The sequence below is a fragment of the Clarias gariepinus genome, chromosome 5 (assembly GCF_024256425.1).
Source record: "Clarias gariepinus isolate MV-2021 ecotype Netherlands chromosome 5, CGAR_prim_01v2, whole genome shotgun sequence".
In the NCBI taxonomy this organism is placed as follows: Eukaryota; Metazoa; Chordata; class Actinopteri; order Siluriformes; family Clariidae; genus Clarias; species Clarias gariepinus.
Window position 1 is genome coordinate 1,012,249 of NC_071104.1, and position 15,712 is coordinate 1,027,960.

The 15,712-nt window shown below is 39.4% G+C and overlaps 2 protein-coding genes across 2 annotated transcripts in view; both read right to left on the reverse strand.

Annotated features, from left to right (window-relative positions):
- Positions 1 to 943: 943 nt before the first annotated feature.
- Positions 944 to 4,911, reverse strand: tlr7 (toll-like receptor 7). Its single transcript, XM_053497425.1, has 2 exons — positions 4,554 to 4,911; positions 944 to 4,358 (listed from the first exon to the last, which is right to left on the reverse strand). The coding sequence occupies exons 1-2, from the start codon at positions 4,572 to 4,574 to the stop codon at positions 1,182 to 1,184; spliced, it is 3,198 nt and encodes a 1,065-aa protein (XP_053353400.1). The 5' UTR covers positions 4,575 to 4,911; the 3' UTR covers positions 944 to 1,181.
- A 1,736-nt stretch (positions 4,912 to 6,647) lies between these two features.
- frmpd4 (FERM and PDZ domain containing 4) overlaps positions 6,648 to 15,712 on the reverse strand; it is a 32,073-nt gene continuing 23,008 nt past the window's right edge. The window contains exons 16-17 of the mRNA XM_053497196.1: positions 14,397 to 15,518; positions 6,648 to 6,868 (exon numbers count right to left, since the gene is read on the reverse strand). Of these exons, the coding sequence (XP_053353171.1) occupies positions 6,864 to 6,868; positions 14,397 to 15,518 (1,127 nt within the window). The 3' untranslated portion in view covers positions 6,648 to 6,863. The remainder of the gene's footprint in view (positions 6,869 to 14,396; positions 15,519 to 15,712) is intronic.

Consider the following 15,712-nt stretch of genomic DNA (forward strand, 5'->3'; position numbering starts at 1 on the left):
CAACCTGATTCACATTTAAAAATGTAAAGGTACAAAAGAATCAACAGTACACTTTACACTGTTTACACAGTAGAACAACAAGCACGATTACGGAGAACATGATGTAGCTGAGATAGAGGAACAGTGAGAGCCATAATTCATGCATCATAATGATTCTGCTGACACTTTCACTTTTATTGTGGGGATTTTAGAGGTTTAGAGGTAAAATAAAATAATCACAATAAAAATAATGAATAAAATAAATAAAGGTTTAGGCTTTGCTGGACTCCAACGTACACAATATTGTCTTATCTAACCTGTTCTGCTAATTTTAAAACATCTTAGTACTATTTAACATGATTGGAAGCAAGTTTAAAGGAAGTAGCAGATTTTATTTTTACCAAAACAATGACTAATTAATAGATGTGTTGAAGAAGCATGAAACAAGACAAATTCTTATGCTGTAATTTAAACCCTGTTGATACTAGTGATGGGAAGTTTGGATCATTTTATTTTTTGGTTCTTTGAATCTCGTATATAAAAAAATAAACAAATCTTTTTTTCAATCAATCTGTTCTTGATTGTGTTTTGTCAGAAGGCATTCAGTATTAATACTGCTCTTCTTATTGTTTCTATAATGACAGATCATATTTTTTCATCAGTAATTATTGATATTTAACATTGATGACTTTAACATTTAACTACCTTCGCTAATGTTAAAAGTAAAAATTAATTGAATAAAAAAATGATGTCCTTCTTTAAAACAATACTATACACTATATAAACATGTTTTAGGATATCATAAACAATAATCAGGATTGGTTATAGAAAATAATCTTATGGTGATAACAGCAGTTGCAAGACATTTGGAAAGCATTTAAAATAAAACAAAACAAAAAACATGACACTCTGAGCCCAAGTCTTTATACACACACGACTGGTCATAAACCAGGGATCTTTTTTTCTTAAAAAAAAAAAAAAAAACTCTATTCAACAGGGCAGTCTAAGCATGCCAAACAGAATCCTGAAGAAAAAAATAAGTTCAAGTATTTCACTTGTCTTACATGCCGAAAATGGGTTCTCAAAAAAAGTACATATCTTCACTTTAGAAAAAGTTTTCCAAAATGTCCATTTTTTTCAGTGACCTTATTTTCTAAAAACACCTGTGTACATGATGATAAGCAAAAACCCCATCGTGACTGTTACAGGGTCTCCTGGAAGAGCTTGTTGTAGTGCTGCTGGCTTTCAGTGGCCATGACGCTCCTGAGAGAAAACCAGAAATATTGCTGCGCTTGAGGGTTCCTTGGCCACTCAAGCACAGATCTTCTGTACAATCTCTTCCTGAGTCTAAGGTACTTGGAGTGACTGGAGGAAAATCTCTCCAGGAAAATCAGGATGATGACATCGTCTTTCTCATCCATGAGCCTCTGGTGTGCCAGGTAGAATGCGGTTTTGAACTGACCGCTCCGGATAAAGTGAGTGGTCAGGATGAATATGGTACGCTTGCTAAGCTGAATGCTTTGAGAAAGGTTCTCAATGAGAGGGCAACCTGGAACCCAGTCACGATCTTCCAAGCAAAGATTGAGTCTTCGTTCACCACGGTCCTCCAGCTGAACACGGAGCTCCTGCATCACCCAGTCACTGACTGCTGAGTCGGTTTTATCGTAGACTATAAAGGCATCATAGACCATGCTTTCTGAAATTAGGCGTCGATAGCCCTTGATTTTGGCAAGGCAGAAATGGTAGATGTACCACACATCCCAGAGAAAGAGATGGCTGGAGATGGACAGGGTGAGGACACTCAGGATTACAGATGTACTCAGGATACTGATAATGATGGACAGAGAGTTATACTGGCAGGCTTGGAGGTTGAGAGAAATCACACTCTGGCCTCGCTGCGTGCCAGGAGAAGCACAGTTGACGTCGGTGGCTAGTCGAGGAATGTTCACAGACGTGCGATTGATCCATCGGACGAACCACGTGGCGTTGCATGAGCACACAAACCGGTTGTTGTTTAAGAACAGAACCTCCAGCTTGTCTATGATGCCTTCAGGGAAGCTTGACTCTTCAATGTACTTGATTTGATTGTAACTCAGATCGAGTTTCTTTAGGCTAAATGCATCTTGGAGGAACTCTGTGCTTAGGCGCGAGATTTGATTCTTGCGCAAAACCAGTGTCTCGATAGATTTCGAACAGTTGGAAAGCTTTAGAGGAACGCTTGTTAACTGGTTACCACTAAGATCTAACACCATCAGGTTTGGAAGAAACCTAAGACCATCCCAGTAGAATGATTTCAACTTGTTGTTTGTGATGTTGAATTCTTCAAGTGTTTCCGGAAGGTTTTGGAAAACTTGATTGGGAATAAAGTTAAGATTGTTGTGAGAGATGTCGAGCGATTTTAAGGCCATCAATTTTTTAAAATAGCTGTGATACCTTGTATCGCCATCTCTCCATAACAGATCAAGGCGGTTGCCTTTAAATTCCATATATTCCAGAGATAAACTCTGCATCTCCATGTTGGTGGACGTGGATATTTGATTGTGGTTCATTATTAACTTGGTCAGTTTGTTAAGATTTTGGGTAAAATTTAGCATGTGTGTCAACCCCTCGGCTTCGAAGTAGTAGTTGTTGTGACTGATGTCCAGCACGACTAAATTGCTCAGTTCTTTAAAGGCTGAGGAGAACATTAAATCCAGGCGATTGTGAGAGAAGTCAAGGTATTTCAGATTTTTAAGATAAATAAATTCAGAACCATTTAAAGCTTGGCTCATGGCATTTCCTGATAGATTGAGACACCGGAGCTCACCGAGATTCAAGAACCTTGAATGTAAAAAAAAAATGTTGTTTCTGCTGAGATCTAATGTTTTTCCAAATGAGCTACATTGTGTGTTGAAAGGACTCAAAATCCCAAGTTCTTTATCTTTACTTTTGCAGCTTCGTGCATATTCATCGTATCTAAAATAGTGAATCTCTCTCACTTCTCCACTTTGGTACTGAGCGCCTCGTGACATTGGGGAAGTGCCGTCCTGCTTGGGAAAGCCACGTGCCATCGACAGCGCAGCTGCATGTTCGGCCTCCGACGGCGAAGAGATTTTGTTGTCTGATAAATTGATGATGTGGAAACTTTTCAGCCCTGTGAGGATGCTAAGATTAGTTAACTTGATGAAGTTTGTGCCAAGGTCGATCATTTCGAGATTCTCCAAAAGAGTCAAAGGATGAACATCTTCTTGTTTGAGTTCCTGGAACACAAAGCCCCTGATTCTCAGGATCCTGAGATACTTTAGTTTGGAGAAAGCCCGAGACAGATTCAGTGATGAAGGATACCGCTGGAGCTCATAATTAAAAGAGAGATCTAGTTCTTCTAGGAAAGGCAATGAACCAGGAAAGGAGGTGTGTGTTATATCTTTTGCTAAAAAGTTGCTTGAGAGGTCCAACACTTGAAGTTTTTTGCAGCCCTGAAACCAATTTGGTTGCACGGTAGTGAGAGAGTTGCTGTGAAGCCGCAGAATCTTAAGTTTGGTCAAACTGAGGAAGGTGTTTTTGTCAATCTGTAGAGGAGAATTGTTAGGACAGGGAACGCATGGAAAGGGTGCGTTATAGCAGCGGGGACAATTTCCACTCAAATCCAGGATCTCTAACTCGGTCAAGTTGTGAAAATCCTCAAGTGTTACCTTCTGTATGTTATTGTTGTATAAATACAGCTCCTTAAGACTCGACGGTAGTTTGTGAGGCACATAAGACAAATTGTTTGACTTAAGCGACAGCAAAGTGAGTTTGTTAAGCTGCAAAAAAGCGCCCTCCTCGACATGATACGACCTGTTGCACGGGTTTCGGAAGTAACAATTCTGGCCAAGGTACAGTATCTTGATGTTGGAAAGCTCTGTGAGATTTTCCTTCAAAATTGAGAAAATGCTGTTGACCTCAAGGCTGAGGAGCATGATGTTTGGAGGGAGACCTTTAGGAATGCTGGGCAGCTGATTACCGTCCAGGTAAAGTGATTTAAGAGTCTTGAGCTGCCAGAAACTTCCATTGTCGACTTGAACACTTTTTGTGCACACCTGGTCTTTCGGGCCGATCTTGATGGGCACGCAGTTGCAGCGCAGGTCGATCTCAGTTATGTTGTTCAGACCGAGGAAAGAGGTTTCATTGATGTGAGGGATATGGTTGATGGTAAGCGTCAGGTTGGTGGTATTGGATGGAATTCCTCTTGGAATTGAAGTTAATCCTCTACTGGTGCAGTCCACCTTCACTTCAGTGTCGTTGCTAATTCTAGTCACATCACATTGCAGACTTTTCGGGTACCATGCAGATTCTGAGCATACAGATGGACAGAAAAGGAGAAGGGCGGCTATTTTAAGGAGGAAGATCCTTCTTCCCATCTACAGTAAGAGGAACAATCTTTGTATTAATGGTTGCAAAATATTAACAAGCTGTGAAACCAGCATCAGGAATTAACTGGACTGCAACATGCTGGAACTAGGAAACTTTAAACAGACTAATATTTGGAAGGTAAAACTTAAAGAAAAAGATACAATGAATAACTATGCTGAGGATAATACATATTTAAAACTTACCTTCATATTGCGCTCTGGCATCACAGCCTGCTGACTGCGCTGCGTCGTTCAAACTGTGACTCCGGAGGTGAACTTTCATACATTCATGTTGTTTTTTTTTTCTTTGACCAAAAGAACACAAAAACCATAAAGGCAAGTGAGAGTGGTTATATTTAACTTGGTCAACTTCCTCATTATTGAACAAGCTACACGCAGGTACAACCCCGAGCCAGAAAAGAAAAGACTAAACAAACCATGAAAAAAGTGTCTGGATATGAAATAAATATATACTGTAAATAAATGAATCATATTTCAAATAATCAATCATGAACTATTCTTGGTTCGCATATACAATTGGAAATCAGGTCCACTTTTAGCGGGTACCTTTCAATTCCCTTTTAATGAGAAAATTCTGTCAATTTATAAAAAATTTTTTTTTAAAAGTGCAGTCATGTGCAGGATTTACGCATAAACGAAAGCAAAACCACACGAAAAAAGGGAAATTCTTTTTCAATATTTCCCTAGAGTCACTGCTGATGATGCTTCACACCACTTTTATTGCCCCCCCCACACACACATACTGTACACACACTGATGTTTAATCATATTCACTGATAAAAGAATAACCTACTCAGTGTGACCCCCAAATAATGACACCAGATGATAACAATGACTCGAAATATTTAATAAGATTGATAATGCAAATAAACAACATCTTAATTTTGTCTGAAGATTTTGTCATAAATATGCAAAAGTTGTTCTTTTAGTTCTATGACTGAAGCTTTTGTACATAATTAAACAGGCAACAAAGCTGCAAGTGTGCTGTTTCTGAACATTCAGATCACATTGTATTTTTTTATATCATCACTGAAACGTAGGCATAACCCAAGCGATAAGAACGATAGATTTCCTGTTTTAAAAATCTGATGTGTTATATAATTTATTTTCTTTACAGGTTACATAAAATATACACAAGGCATGGATTTATCAAAGCACACTTTGCCCAGTTAAATGGATTTCAACTGACCACCACCTGATGATGTCAGTGATGATCGCGGGTCAGGTTATGGCTTTGAAGGCGCTAAAACTCAGCCACATCCTTTTCTTTTTTTTCTCCAAGGATGAGATCAAATGGCTGCAAATCCCACATGAAAATGTCAAATGTGTGGAAAAACGAGCTGCTTTGGTCATCTGTATGGGACGTCGCAGCTTCTCATGGGCTCATCCCTTGTCACGTTTCTCGGTTTATATCCTTGTGCTGAAAGTTTTTGTTTTTCTTACTGTGCTGCAAAGGATATTTTGTCCAGAACGGCACACTAACTGCCTTTTTCAGACAGAAACAAGCGTTAATTAGTATCAGATGCTGGAAATTGCACAGAAGTTCGCTTTTTCTGTGAGTCAGAGAGATTATTTCCCGTTCTAATTTCCCACTTTTGTAAAATAACTATGTGGTCATGAGTTGATATCTTTCATGAGAGTCACTGTGACAGACGGCCAAGAAATTCTCAGGATTTTTCTCTCCCTCTCCTGCCAATCAGAGAGAGAGAAGGCTAACGTTTGCTTCCTCCAAGACTCCAAGACTAAATAAACAGTGTGCTGTATCTTTGCAAACTGCTGTGCAGGACATCTGGAGGAAAGTGCTATCCACCCTCTTCCACAGACATCAGCTCTGAGGAGAGAGAGGCGTCACAGCAGCACTCACACAATGTTTTTGTCGTTGGCTCGTGGTGACATTGTGTCCAAGATCTCAACTCAGGACCAAAGAATTCTTTCACGATGGTTGTTGGCTGAGCATCGTACACTATAAAGACAAATTACAGCAAGTTACAGCGAAACCGGAGAGTTATTACAGTATATGAAGTCCTTACTACTCCAAATAAAAGCAGGTTTGTAATAACTGTCAGTGCTCAGGTGGATGCGAGCTGGAGAGACTTTTAACATCCTGCCTGATTTTTCACCACGTTCCAACCAGGTTAATCTTGGCCTGACTTCATCTTCAATCACAAAAATACAAAATACCAATCTGAGTTAAAAAAAAAAAAAAGAGAGAGAGAGAGAGCTGTTTAAAAGTTCCAGTAAAGCTCCCTGAGCCAAAATAGTGAAATGAAAGAAAAAACTTTTAGCCATTACTCTCAGCCACTGTTTTCCATAAAGGTTGAAGAGAAATTTCATCTCTGCATCCTTCCTGCAGCAACCAGAGAGTGAGTCTGAGACCTCTAGAGACGTCTGGTTTTGGCACATAAGACTTTGTACCATGCGTGAGTGGGCTGGGATGGTGTCGATGCGAGTATATGGCAAGACTTCTGGGTTTCTTTTGCACTCTGTCAGCAGCTACACTGTGATAGGAGGAAAAAAGAGACAGAAATGTGTTACTGAGGACGGTCACCTACAATTCAATCATAACCAAAAACGTGAAAGGACATATTTACATATTTAATAATTATAATAATAATAATAATTATATCATAATCTCAACCTAATCTCAATACTTAAACATGTCTAGATGTTTAAAACAGGATTAAAAAAAAAAAAGACGCTAAGAAGTTTTCTCTGAGAAGGTGTTTACCCAACATTTATGGAATATTGATTGTAACAGTCAAACAGGTAAAACATTGGTTCTCACAATGGAAAAACTCTTCAGGTCGGAAGAACTTTTGTCTTCTAGAAATAAAAAAAAAGAGGGTTTTACGATATCACAGACTCATGCTAACTTTGTTAACTCTTAGCTCTATGCTCCAGTAGGTCTGTATTCACATGATGCTATTTTCAGCTACAGTATCTGCTTGCCTTTACTCTCAACCTTTTTTTAGTTTTAGTTTCACACTCCCCTCCAAAAGTATTAAACCAGCAAAGCCAATGCTTTTGTTTTTGATATACATTTTAGACATTTGGGTTTGATATCAAAAGATGAATGTGAGATGACAAATCGTGTTTGAACCCACACATGTCTTTCAAATGATAAAAGGTGTCAGAATTTGGCGGCTGACAGGTGTTTCTTGTTGCCCAGATGAGCCCTGTTCCACTGATAGTTTAAACATTTAATAGCTTTGAATGTCCCCTCTTGGTGTGAACACTTGGTTTTTACCTGGAAAGACTGCATTTTTAACACTAGAAGCGTCACCTACTTTTAACGCAGTTCACCGGTCATTTGACCGCCCATTGTTTTGAATGGGAAGCTGTCACTGACACACAATGATCGCTAGATGGCGCTTTCACCCAAGACAAATAGCTTAGCTACAAGATCAACTTGCACTTGGACAATGCGGCATTCGTTCCCGCGTTGATAATCAGCGATTTTTTTTTTCATATTTAACTAAGAAAACCTACTACTAGAGTCTCTAAGGGGACAAAGGAAGAGAAAAAAACGGCAAAAAAAAACAAGTCATGTTTTGCATTATAACCCAAAATGTTTGCGATATAACCCAAATCTTTTGACTTTTTTTCTGCCATTTTTTCTCCTCCTTTGTCCAAGGGGCTTCGTACTATTAAAAAAACTAATGTTTTTTTGGTGCGACAGTGCTTTGGATGGAGCAGGAGCAGCAATTTAGTTCTGAAATAGCTTCCGTGAAATTATCGCAAAATCAATGTAATGACCCCTTCTAAGGATATAAAGCTTTATTATTTATGATAAGTTGATAGGTGTATGTTGTCAAAGTATTTGTAGACATATATGTAATGACGCAGCTCATGTGAGGGGCAGAGCCGCGCATAAACTGCATAAAAGGCAAAGGCGTGAACATTTATACAAACGGTTGCCAGGCAACGCCGCCATCAGGCAATCAGCCTGAATAAGCCGCACCACGTGTTTATATAAAGGGTTGAAATACCGCGACACTCCGTGTGATCATTTGATCGCACCGGTAAAAGGTGTCAGGGCCAAAGACAAAGCGCACTGAAGAAAACAAAGCCCAAGCCCCTGTCTGTTTAAAACACCGGCGAGAAAGTGAGGGAGAGCGACACGCATCAGCGTTGGCTGCACAAAGCCAAAAAACTTTTTATCAGAGTTTTCAGGTCGAATTAATTTGTAGCACTTTGAGATTTGCTTCAAATATAAAGTGCATTATAAATAAAATGTATTATTATTACAAAGCACAAACTCTACTCTCTCTCTCTATAAATCCTCGGTAAGGGCATAAGTGATCTTTAGTTTTTGTTTAAGTTTCCAGAATCCCGTCTGTTCTCACGTAGACGGCGGAGCTCTGTTTATTTTGTGTTTTCAGTTTTCTTTTGGTTTTCTTTAAAGTTTTTTAATTAATAATCCCACGCTATCTCCAAACGGAAAGATCTTCCCGTGTCGGTCATAAGCTCTCACAACAACTCCTGTTTCACTGACCCCCTCTAAAGGGGGCTCTTATCATCAGTAAAACAGCATCAGTAAAACATCTTGTGTTGCGGCTCCCCACACTGTAACAATATAATTAGGAGAAAAATTTAAATTAAGGATGTCTTGAAACATAATGCAGTAACTCTTTAAGCAATTTCCCTTTGGGATTAATAAAGTTATTTAAATCTTGAATCTTAACTCTTTATTCATTTGAACACGGTAAAGGTGTTAATGTTTCGTACATTCCTTTATTCGTCCTTTCTGTTTGTGTTTAGGTTTCATTGTTTTCCACATACATAAAACGTTTGGACAACAATGTTCCGGAAGCGATATTAAATAAGTAAAATACACAATTTTGTTTCAATACAGTTTATTAAATATAGAATATAGCAGACAGTATATGGCAAATAATCACTGGAATAGCTGGAATGTAATTGTGTATTTATGACTGAAATAAAGCTGTTCATCGGCGTGCGTGAACCCGAGCCTCGTACTTATCAAAAGGCTGATAAACACGTGCGATTTATCAATAAAATGCAGACATATTCCACCAGAAAGTCATCGCCTCTTGCAATAACGCAGATCAAACATAATACACCTGTCCATAAATAATAAGGAATATTTAAGCATTTACGCAAAAGATATTCCACTTAAACATTACAGATTAAAACAAGGAGATTACAGTATACGTGCTGAGCTTCAGTTTATTGTGATGCGGACAAATGGTCTAGGAAGGAAACAGGTTTCGTATATTCAGTAAATTTATGAAATCCAAGTATCAAATCCAACAAGTCTGGTCTAATTAGTAGCATTAAACATTTTATTTCTATTTATGTTTATGTTTTGCTGGCGAAATACATTTTAGGCATACATTTTAGAGACGGCTACTCTGTGTAATTCGCTTTAAACCCCTCAATTCTGTGAATCCCTCCATCAGCGAAACCGGTTTGATAACTTCACACCTATCGTGAATGAAAGGTGAAAAGAGGGATTACAGTAACTGGTGTTCTGTGGGTGCGCGTCACCTCAGAGTGCACTGACACGTTGTATTCAGCGAATAAACTAAAACAAAATCATGTTCGCTTCAGCATTGGAAACAATATTGTAAACGCGCAACTTTATTAAAGATTATACACTTATGTATTTTTTGTCGTACTCCGTCTTTTGCACACACCTGCAGACATCTTTAAATTTGAACAAAAAATAATAGTAGGCTGGTAGGAACGTTATTTTTCATAAAACTTAAATGGCTGAATGAAGTTACACCGTGTTCCAAATTATTACGCAAATGATATCTTTCTCTGATTTTCATAATTAGTCAATGCAAATGTCACTATAATTTTCAAGTCATCAACCATAAGTGTATAATTCAAATTTTATTGAACAAACCTCCTAATGATAATATTTTTATTAAAAAAACAATATTCCAAATTATTATGCACGACAGAGTTAAAACATTTTATAGGTTATAAAGAACTGAAAATAGGCTTTTGTTGAATTTGCAGCATTATGAGGTCATATTTACTGAAATCAAAAGCTATTTAAAATCAAAAACATCCTAACAGGGCATGTTACATCTTAACATAGGACCCCTTCTTTGATATCACCTTCACAATTCTTGCATTCATTAAAGTTGTGAGTTTTTGGACAGTTTCTGCTTAAATTTTTTTGCAGGATGTCAGAATAGCCTCCCAGAGCTGCTGTTTTGATGTGAACTGCCTCCTACCCTAGATCTTTTGCTTGAGGATGCTCCAAAGGTTCTCAATAGGGTTAAGGTCCGGGGAGGATGGTGGTCACGCCATGGGTTTCTTATCTTTTATGCCCATTGCAGCCAATAACACAGAGATATTCTTTGCAGCATGAGATGGTGCATTGTCATGCATGAAGATTTTGCTACAAAAGGCACGGTTCTTCTGTATATACTCTATATACTTTGCCGAGGTCATTTTCACACCTTCAGTGACCCTAAAGGGACCTACCAGCTCTCTCCCCATGATTCCGGCCCAAAACAAGACCCCACCACCTCCTTGTTGACGTCGCAGCCTTGTTGGGACATGGTGGCCATCCACCAACCCTCCACTAGTCCATCCATCTGGACCATCCAGGGTTGCATGACACTCATCAGTAAACAAGACTAGTATTTATGTATGTCTGAGTCTACTGCAACCGTTTCTGCTTGTTAGCATTGGTTAAGGGTGGCCGAATAGTAAGTTAATGCACAACTGCAAGCCTTTAAAGTATTCTACACCTTGAGGTTCGAGGGACTCCAGAGGCACCAGCAGCTTCAAATACCTGTTTGCTGCTTTGTAATGGTCTTTTTTGCAGCTGCTCTCTTAATCCAATGAATTTGTCTGGCAGAAACCTTCCTTATTCTGCCTTATCTGCACGAACCCATCTGTGCTCTGAATCAGCCACAAATGTCTTTACAGTAGATGATAACGCTTAAGTTTTCGTGAAACATCTAATGTTTTCATACCTTGTCCAAAGTATTGCACTATTTGACGCTTTTCGGCAGCAGAGAGATCCTTTTTCTTGCCCATATTGGTTGAAACCTGTGGCCTGTTTAATACTGTGGAACAACCTTCTTCAGTACTTTTCCTTTAATTGGGCTCATCTAGCAAACTAATAATCACAGGTGTCTGAGATTCATTTCAGTGATCCAAAGAGCTCTGAGACAGAGGATGTCCTCACCGTCCATGAGTTTAATTTAAAAACCAAACATTTAATGTTTATGACACTTACATCCAATTTGCATAATAATTTGGAACGCAGTGTATATATACACAATCAATTAATAATTGCATTTGCTTTACATTTAAGCACTAATGTGTAAATAGCTTTTTCATTTTATATTCTACACTCTTATATAGTACATACAGAATATATATGCACCATGAAACATTAATTGAAATGCAATTCTTATTCATAGAAAAAAATTAAATACACAGCAAACTGTGTACTGTATATATATGGATATGGATTCTGAATATATCGAATGGATTCTGAATATATTAATTGAACCATGACGTCATCGAAACACAGCACAGACTTTAGAAAAGGATGGGTGAGTCAGCGAGAAACTTGGTTGCTCACGTTAGTGAGTGTGTGTACGGCCCAAAGTGGTGCCGTAAGCCGCACTCAATATCAGATTTCCACATTCGAACACGTTTAAACCCGCCACGAGTTGTTATTACTTTTTCCTCCCTAATGTGTCACAGCTGCGTTTGGTTTTCCCAGTTAATTTGCGTTGTATTTAAGCCCAGCGTTTCGTCGTGAAGTAGGCTGTTACGGTCAGTTTCTTTGTGGCTTGCTCTAATTAATTTCGCCCTCTGTGAATGTTCTTGGCTACGAGCTCGCCTTATGCCCAATTCTGTTGTTTGCACATCAACTGGACTCTTAACTGCTTTGGCTTGATTGTCTTTGTTTTTGGTTTGAATACGAATCAGCGAGTGTAACCGTCTTCACTCTCGCTACCAAACATCGCTTTATACAACACTAGTGTAAGTACTCGGACATGGAAAAGAGGAGAAAATGGACTTTGGGACGTACACGCACTCACTAACGTGTTGATCATCTCTTCATTTTTCAGAATCGCAATAACCAAGTTTCTCGCGAACTCGCTCATTCTTCCAGAAGATGGCGCTGTTTCAAACCATATATTTAGAATCCATTCAATAAATTCAGACTTTTCATTCAATATATTTAGAGTTTTCATTCGATTCTCGAAATATTTTATTTATTTTTTATGAAGGGATGGCGCGATCCCTTGCGCCATCTGCTGGGAGAAATGAGAGTCGCAGGTTGGAAAAGGCAGAAAACAGCATGACCGGCGCGCAGCTGTCAGCAATTTCACGTAAATAAGAGCAAAATAGCTTTATACTGGCTTTTACTGGTGCGATTTAAAAAATTTAAGCATACAGGGTGATTAAGCTTACAGATCTACGAAAAGTCATGAAAGGAGGGTCCTGGAATTTGATTGTGTGTGAAGTTTTTTTTTTCCCATTGCGGTCAAATGACTGGTGCTCGGCGCTTCTAGTGTTAAAAAAAGATAAATCAACATGAACACCAGAGAAGCTGGAAGAAAAGCAAGCCTTTCTAAAGGAAACATTCATTAGACCCTGTGGACAAGTTTCAGGAAGATGTGGAGAAAGATGTGGAGAAAGAAAGGATCTGGTGATGATCCAAAACATACACGCTGATGGGTGAGGCACAGTGGAGGTAGTGTCTATATAAATCTCTATATAAATTGTATTGAGAAGTGTCATGACTTGGGCTTGGATGGCTGCCTCTGGAACGTTTTCACTGAACTTTATAAATGATGGAGCTCCCGAATAAATTTCAGATTTTACAGAAACAGTCTGTCTTAACATTTACTGAGAAATGACTCCAATCTGGCCCCCGAGTGGAGCTAACGACTTTAAATCCCAATGAGCCAGGATGACAGCCATCTGTGGACTGTCGCCCAAGAAAGCAACATTGGCAATGCTCTCAGGAAGGAAGGCGTGGCATACTCTCTTTAACCCTTATCAATTACACAGACACTAAGCATGCATTACAAAAAAGGGAAGGATAGGCAACTAGACATGTGATGTGTCTTAAAGTAAAGTGATAACTTTAGGAGTCAGGGGTAGCTTAGCGTTTAAGGCATTGGCCTATGGTTCGGAAGGTCCCAGGTTCAAATCCCACAACCACCAACTTGTTCCTGTTGGGCCCTTGAGCAAGGCCCTTAACTCTTTAGATGTATAATGAGGTAAAATGTAAAATGATGAGTGGCATGTTCAAAGTTGTTAGCATAGCAAGATATAAATATAAGAAAATTAAATCTGAACTTCTTATTTATTGTCTCATACTCATCTTTTGAGCTTAATCCCAAACATTACGTATGACTTTTATTGTTGCCTGGACACTGTAGGGGTGGCTTTTTAAAATAATGGAATCATATTTGGACTAGGGATTGTGTCAAAGTTTTGTTCATTGTTTTAAGGTTACTTGACCCAAAGTTGACTAGCCAATGGCAAGATCCTTTTCTATAAATTTTTAATATGTTAGGAAGCTGGGGTCAGAGCACAGTCAGCCAGGATACAGTGCCCCTGGAGCTGATGGTGTTAAGGACCTTGCTCAAAAGCTTAACAGTGGAAACTTGGTGGTGCTGGGGCTTGAACCCCCAAACAATTAATAACATAGAGCCCTAAGCCTTTGAGCCACTATAGTATTGCCATCCCTGCTCTCCACTGAAACACAACCTAATGATGACATTGTTTAGTGATGAACAGTAAAAGAGTTGGAAGAGTTAGGTTTTATTATTTGGATGAAAAATGCTTGCAGAAACAGTTTAAAACATAATAGGGCTCCGGTCCCCCGGGCGGATGATCCTGTCACAAGTTTCTGTTATGAACTGTTTACTATTATTACTATATTACTATTACTGTAGTGAACTGACAATCGGTGTCAATGTGTTAATGTTATGGCTGATTGATGTATACATACATAGGAATACAACTTAGTTTTGAGAAGTGAGACCAAGATTCTATAGAACATACCTGTAGTTTCTCTAATCTTGGCAACCCTTTGGCATCCTTCACGTCCCAAGCTGGAGTCTGTACCAGCCGTAGCATGGTGCTTCCGTAAAAATGCTGGATCTAACGTCTGATGGATGAGTTTGCGATGTGGACTTTGACTGTAGCCTTTTTCCTCCATGGTGGGGTATCCGAGGCCTTTTAAAGAAGATTCACCAATCAGGTGGATGTTCTCTGCAGTGCACAGTGGTGAGTCCATGGGGGTCACGCAGCTGCTGCTTCCTGTACTGCATCCCGCATCGATGGATGAGCACTGAGAGCTCTGCAGGGAATGAATCCCTTCGCTCTGGAGCGAGGACATCCTCTTCGGCAAGTGGTACTCGTACAACCGTGTCACTTCCTTCTCAGACAATGGTGCTTTACTTTGCTGTTCCTGTGTGGTTTGCTCATTTGTGTAAGCTTCTTCTGCGGCTGAGCGAGTGTTCAGGTCTATCAAAGATCCTCTGAGTGTACCTGGAGCTATGGTGTTGGAGCTACCACACTTTGGTGTCTTAGTAAACACATGCTCCTCTGCTTTACAGTTCAGGATCTGTTGCGATTGTGCATTCTTTTCCTGAAATGGAAAAGGTGTCCTCTTAAAGTCAAACCCTATGTGAAGAGGTTCTCTTGAATTGACACTGTTGTACCTCCCAACAACGTCCTCGACGTTCGAAGCCACCGTCTTCATTTGTGACGATTCGTTTTTGCCAGCGATTCCCAATCTGCAGTTCCCCTCATCGACTTTTACCTGTCTCTTGGCCATCATGGCGTCCATATGCATTTTGTTGAAGTAACCAGACAGCGATTTGGTCTCCATGGTTTCAGGTTCCATCTCCAAGTGGTCTGAATGGAGGGCCTGACATGACGCTACAGCTGTTGACTTCAGTTCTTCGTCCTGGTTTCTAGACGTGGCCCTCAAACGAAACTCGGTTTTCTCTGCATCAAGGGTCTGATACCCTTCAGCCGTGGCCACAAACATTCTCAGTGGATTGTCTGAGAGTTTTTGAGCTGCTGCTAGCTCTGAGCTCTCTGTCATTTCCGAGGAATTGGTCTCGTTTCCGGAATCTGAAGCTGACTCTGGACTATAAGTTCGAGAAATTTCTACACCTGTGTGTCACAGAAAGACAAATGTTTAAGCCAATATTTGACATTGTAACTGTGACATCATGACAAGTTTTTAGACAATACAAGTCATTTTGCTTGTGGTTTAAAGCTTTTATTTGTACAAAAAAAAAATCATGGTAAAGACAATGACGCCAACAAATGTGTTTATAACATTAACAATGGAACAAACACAACAA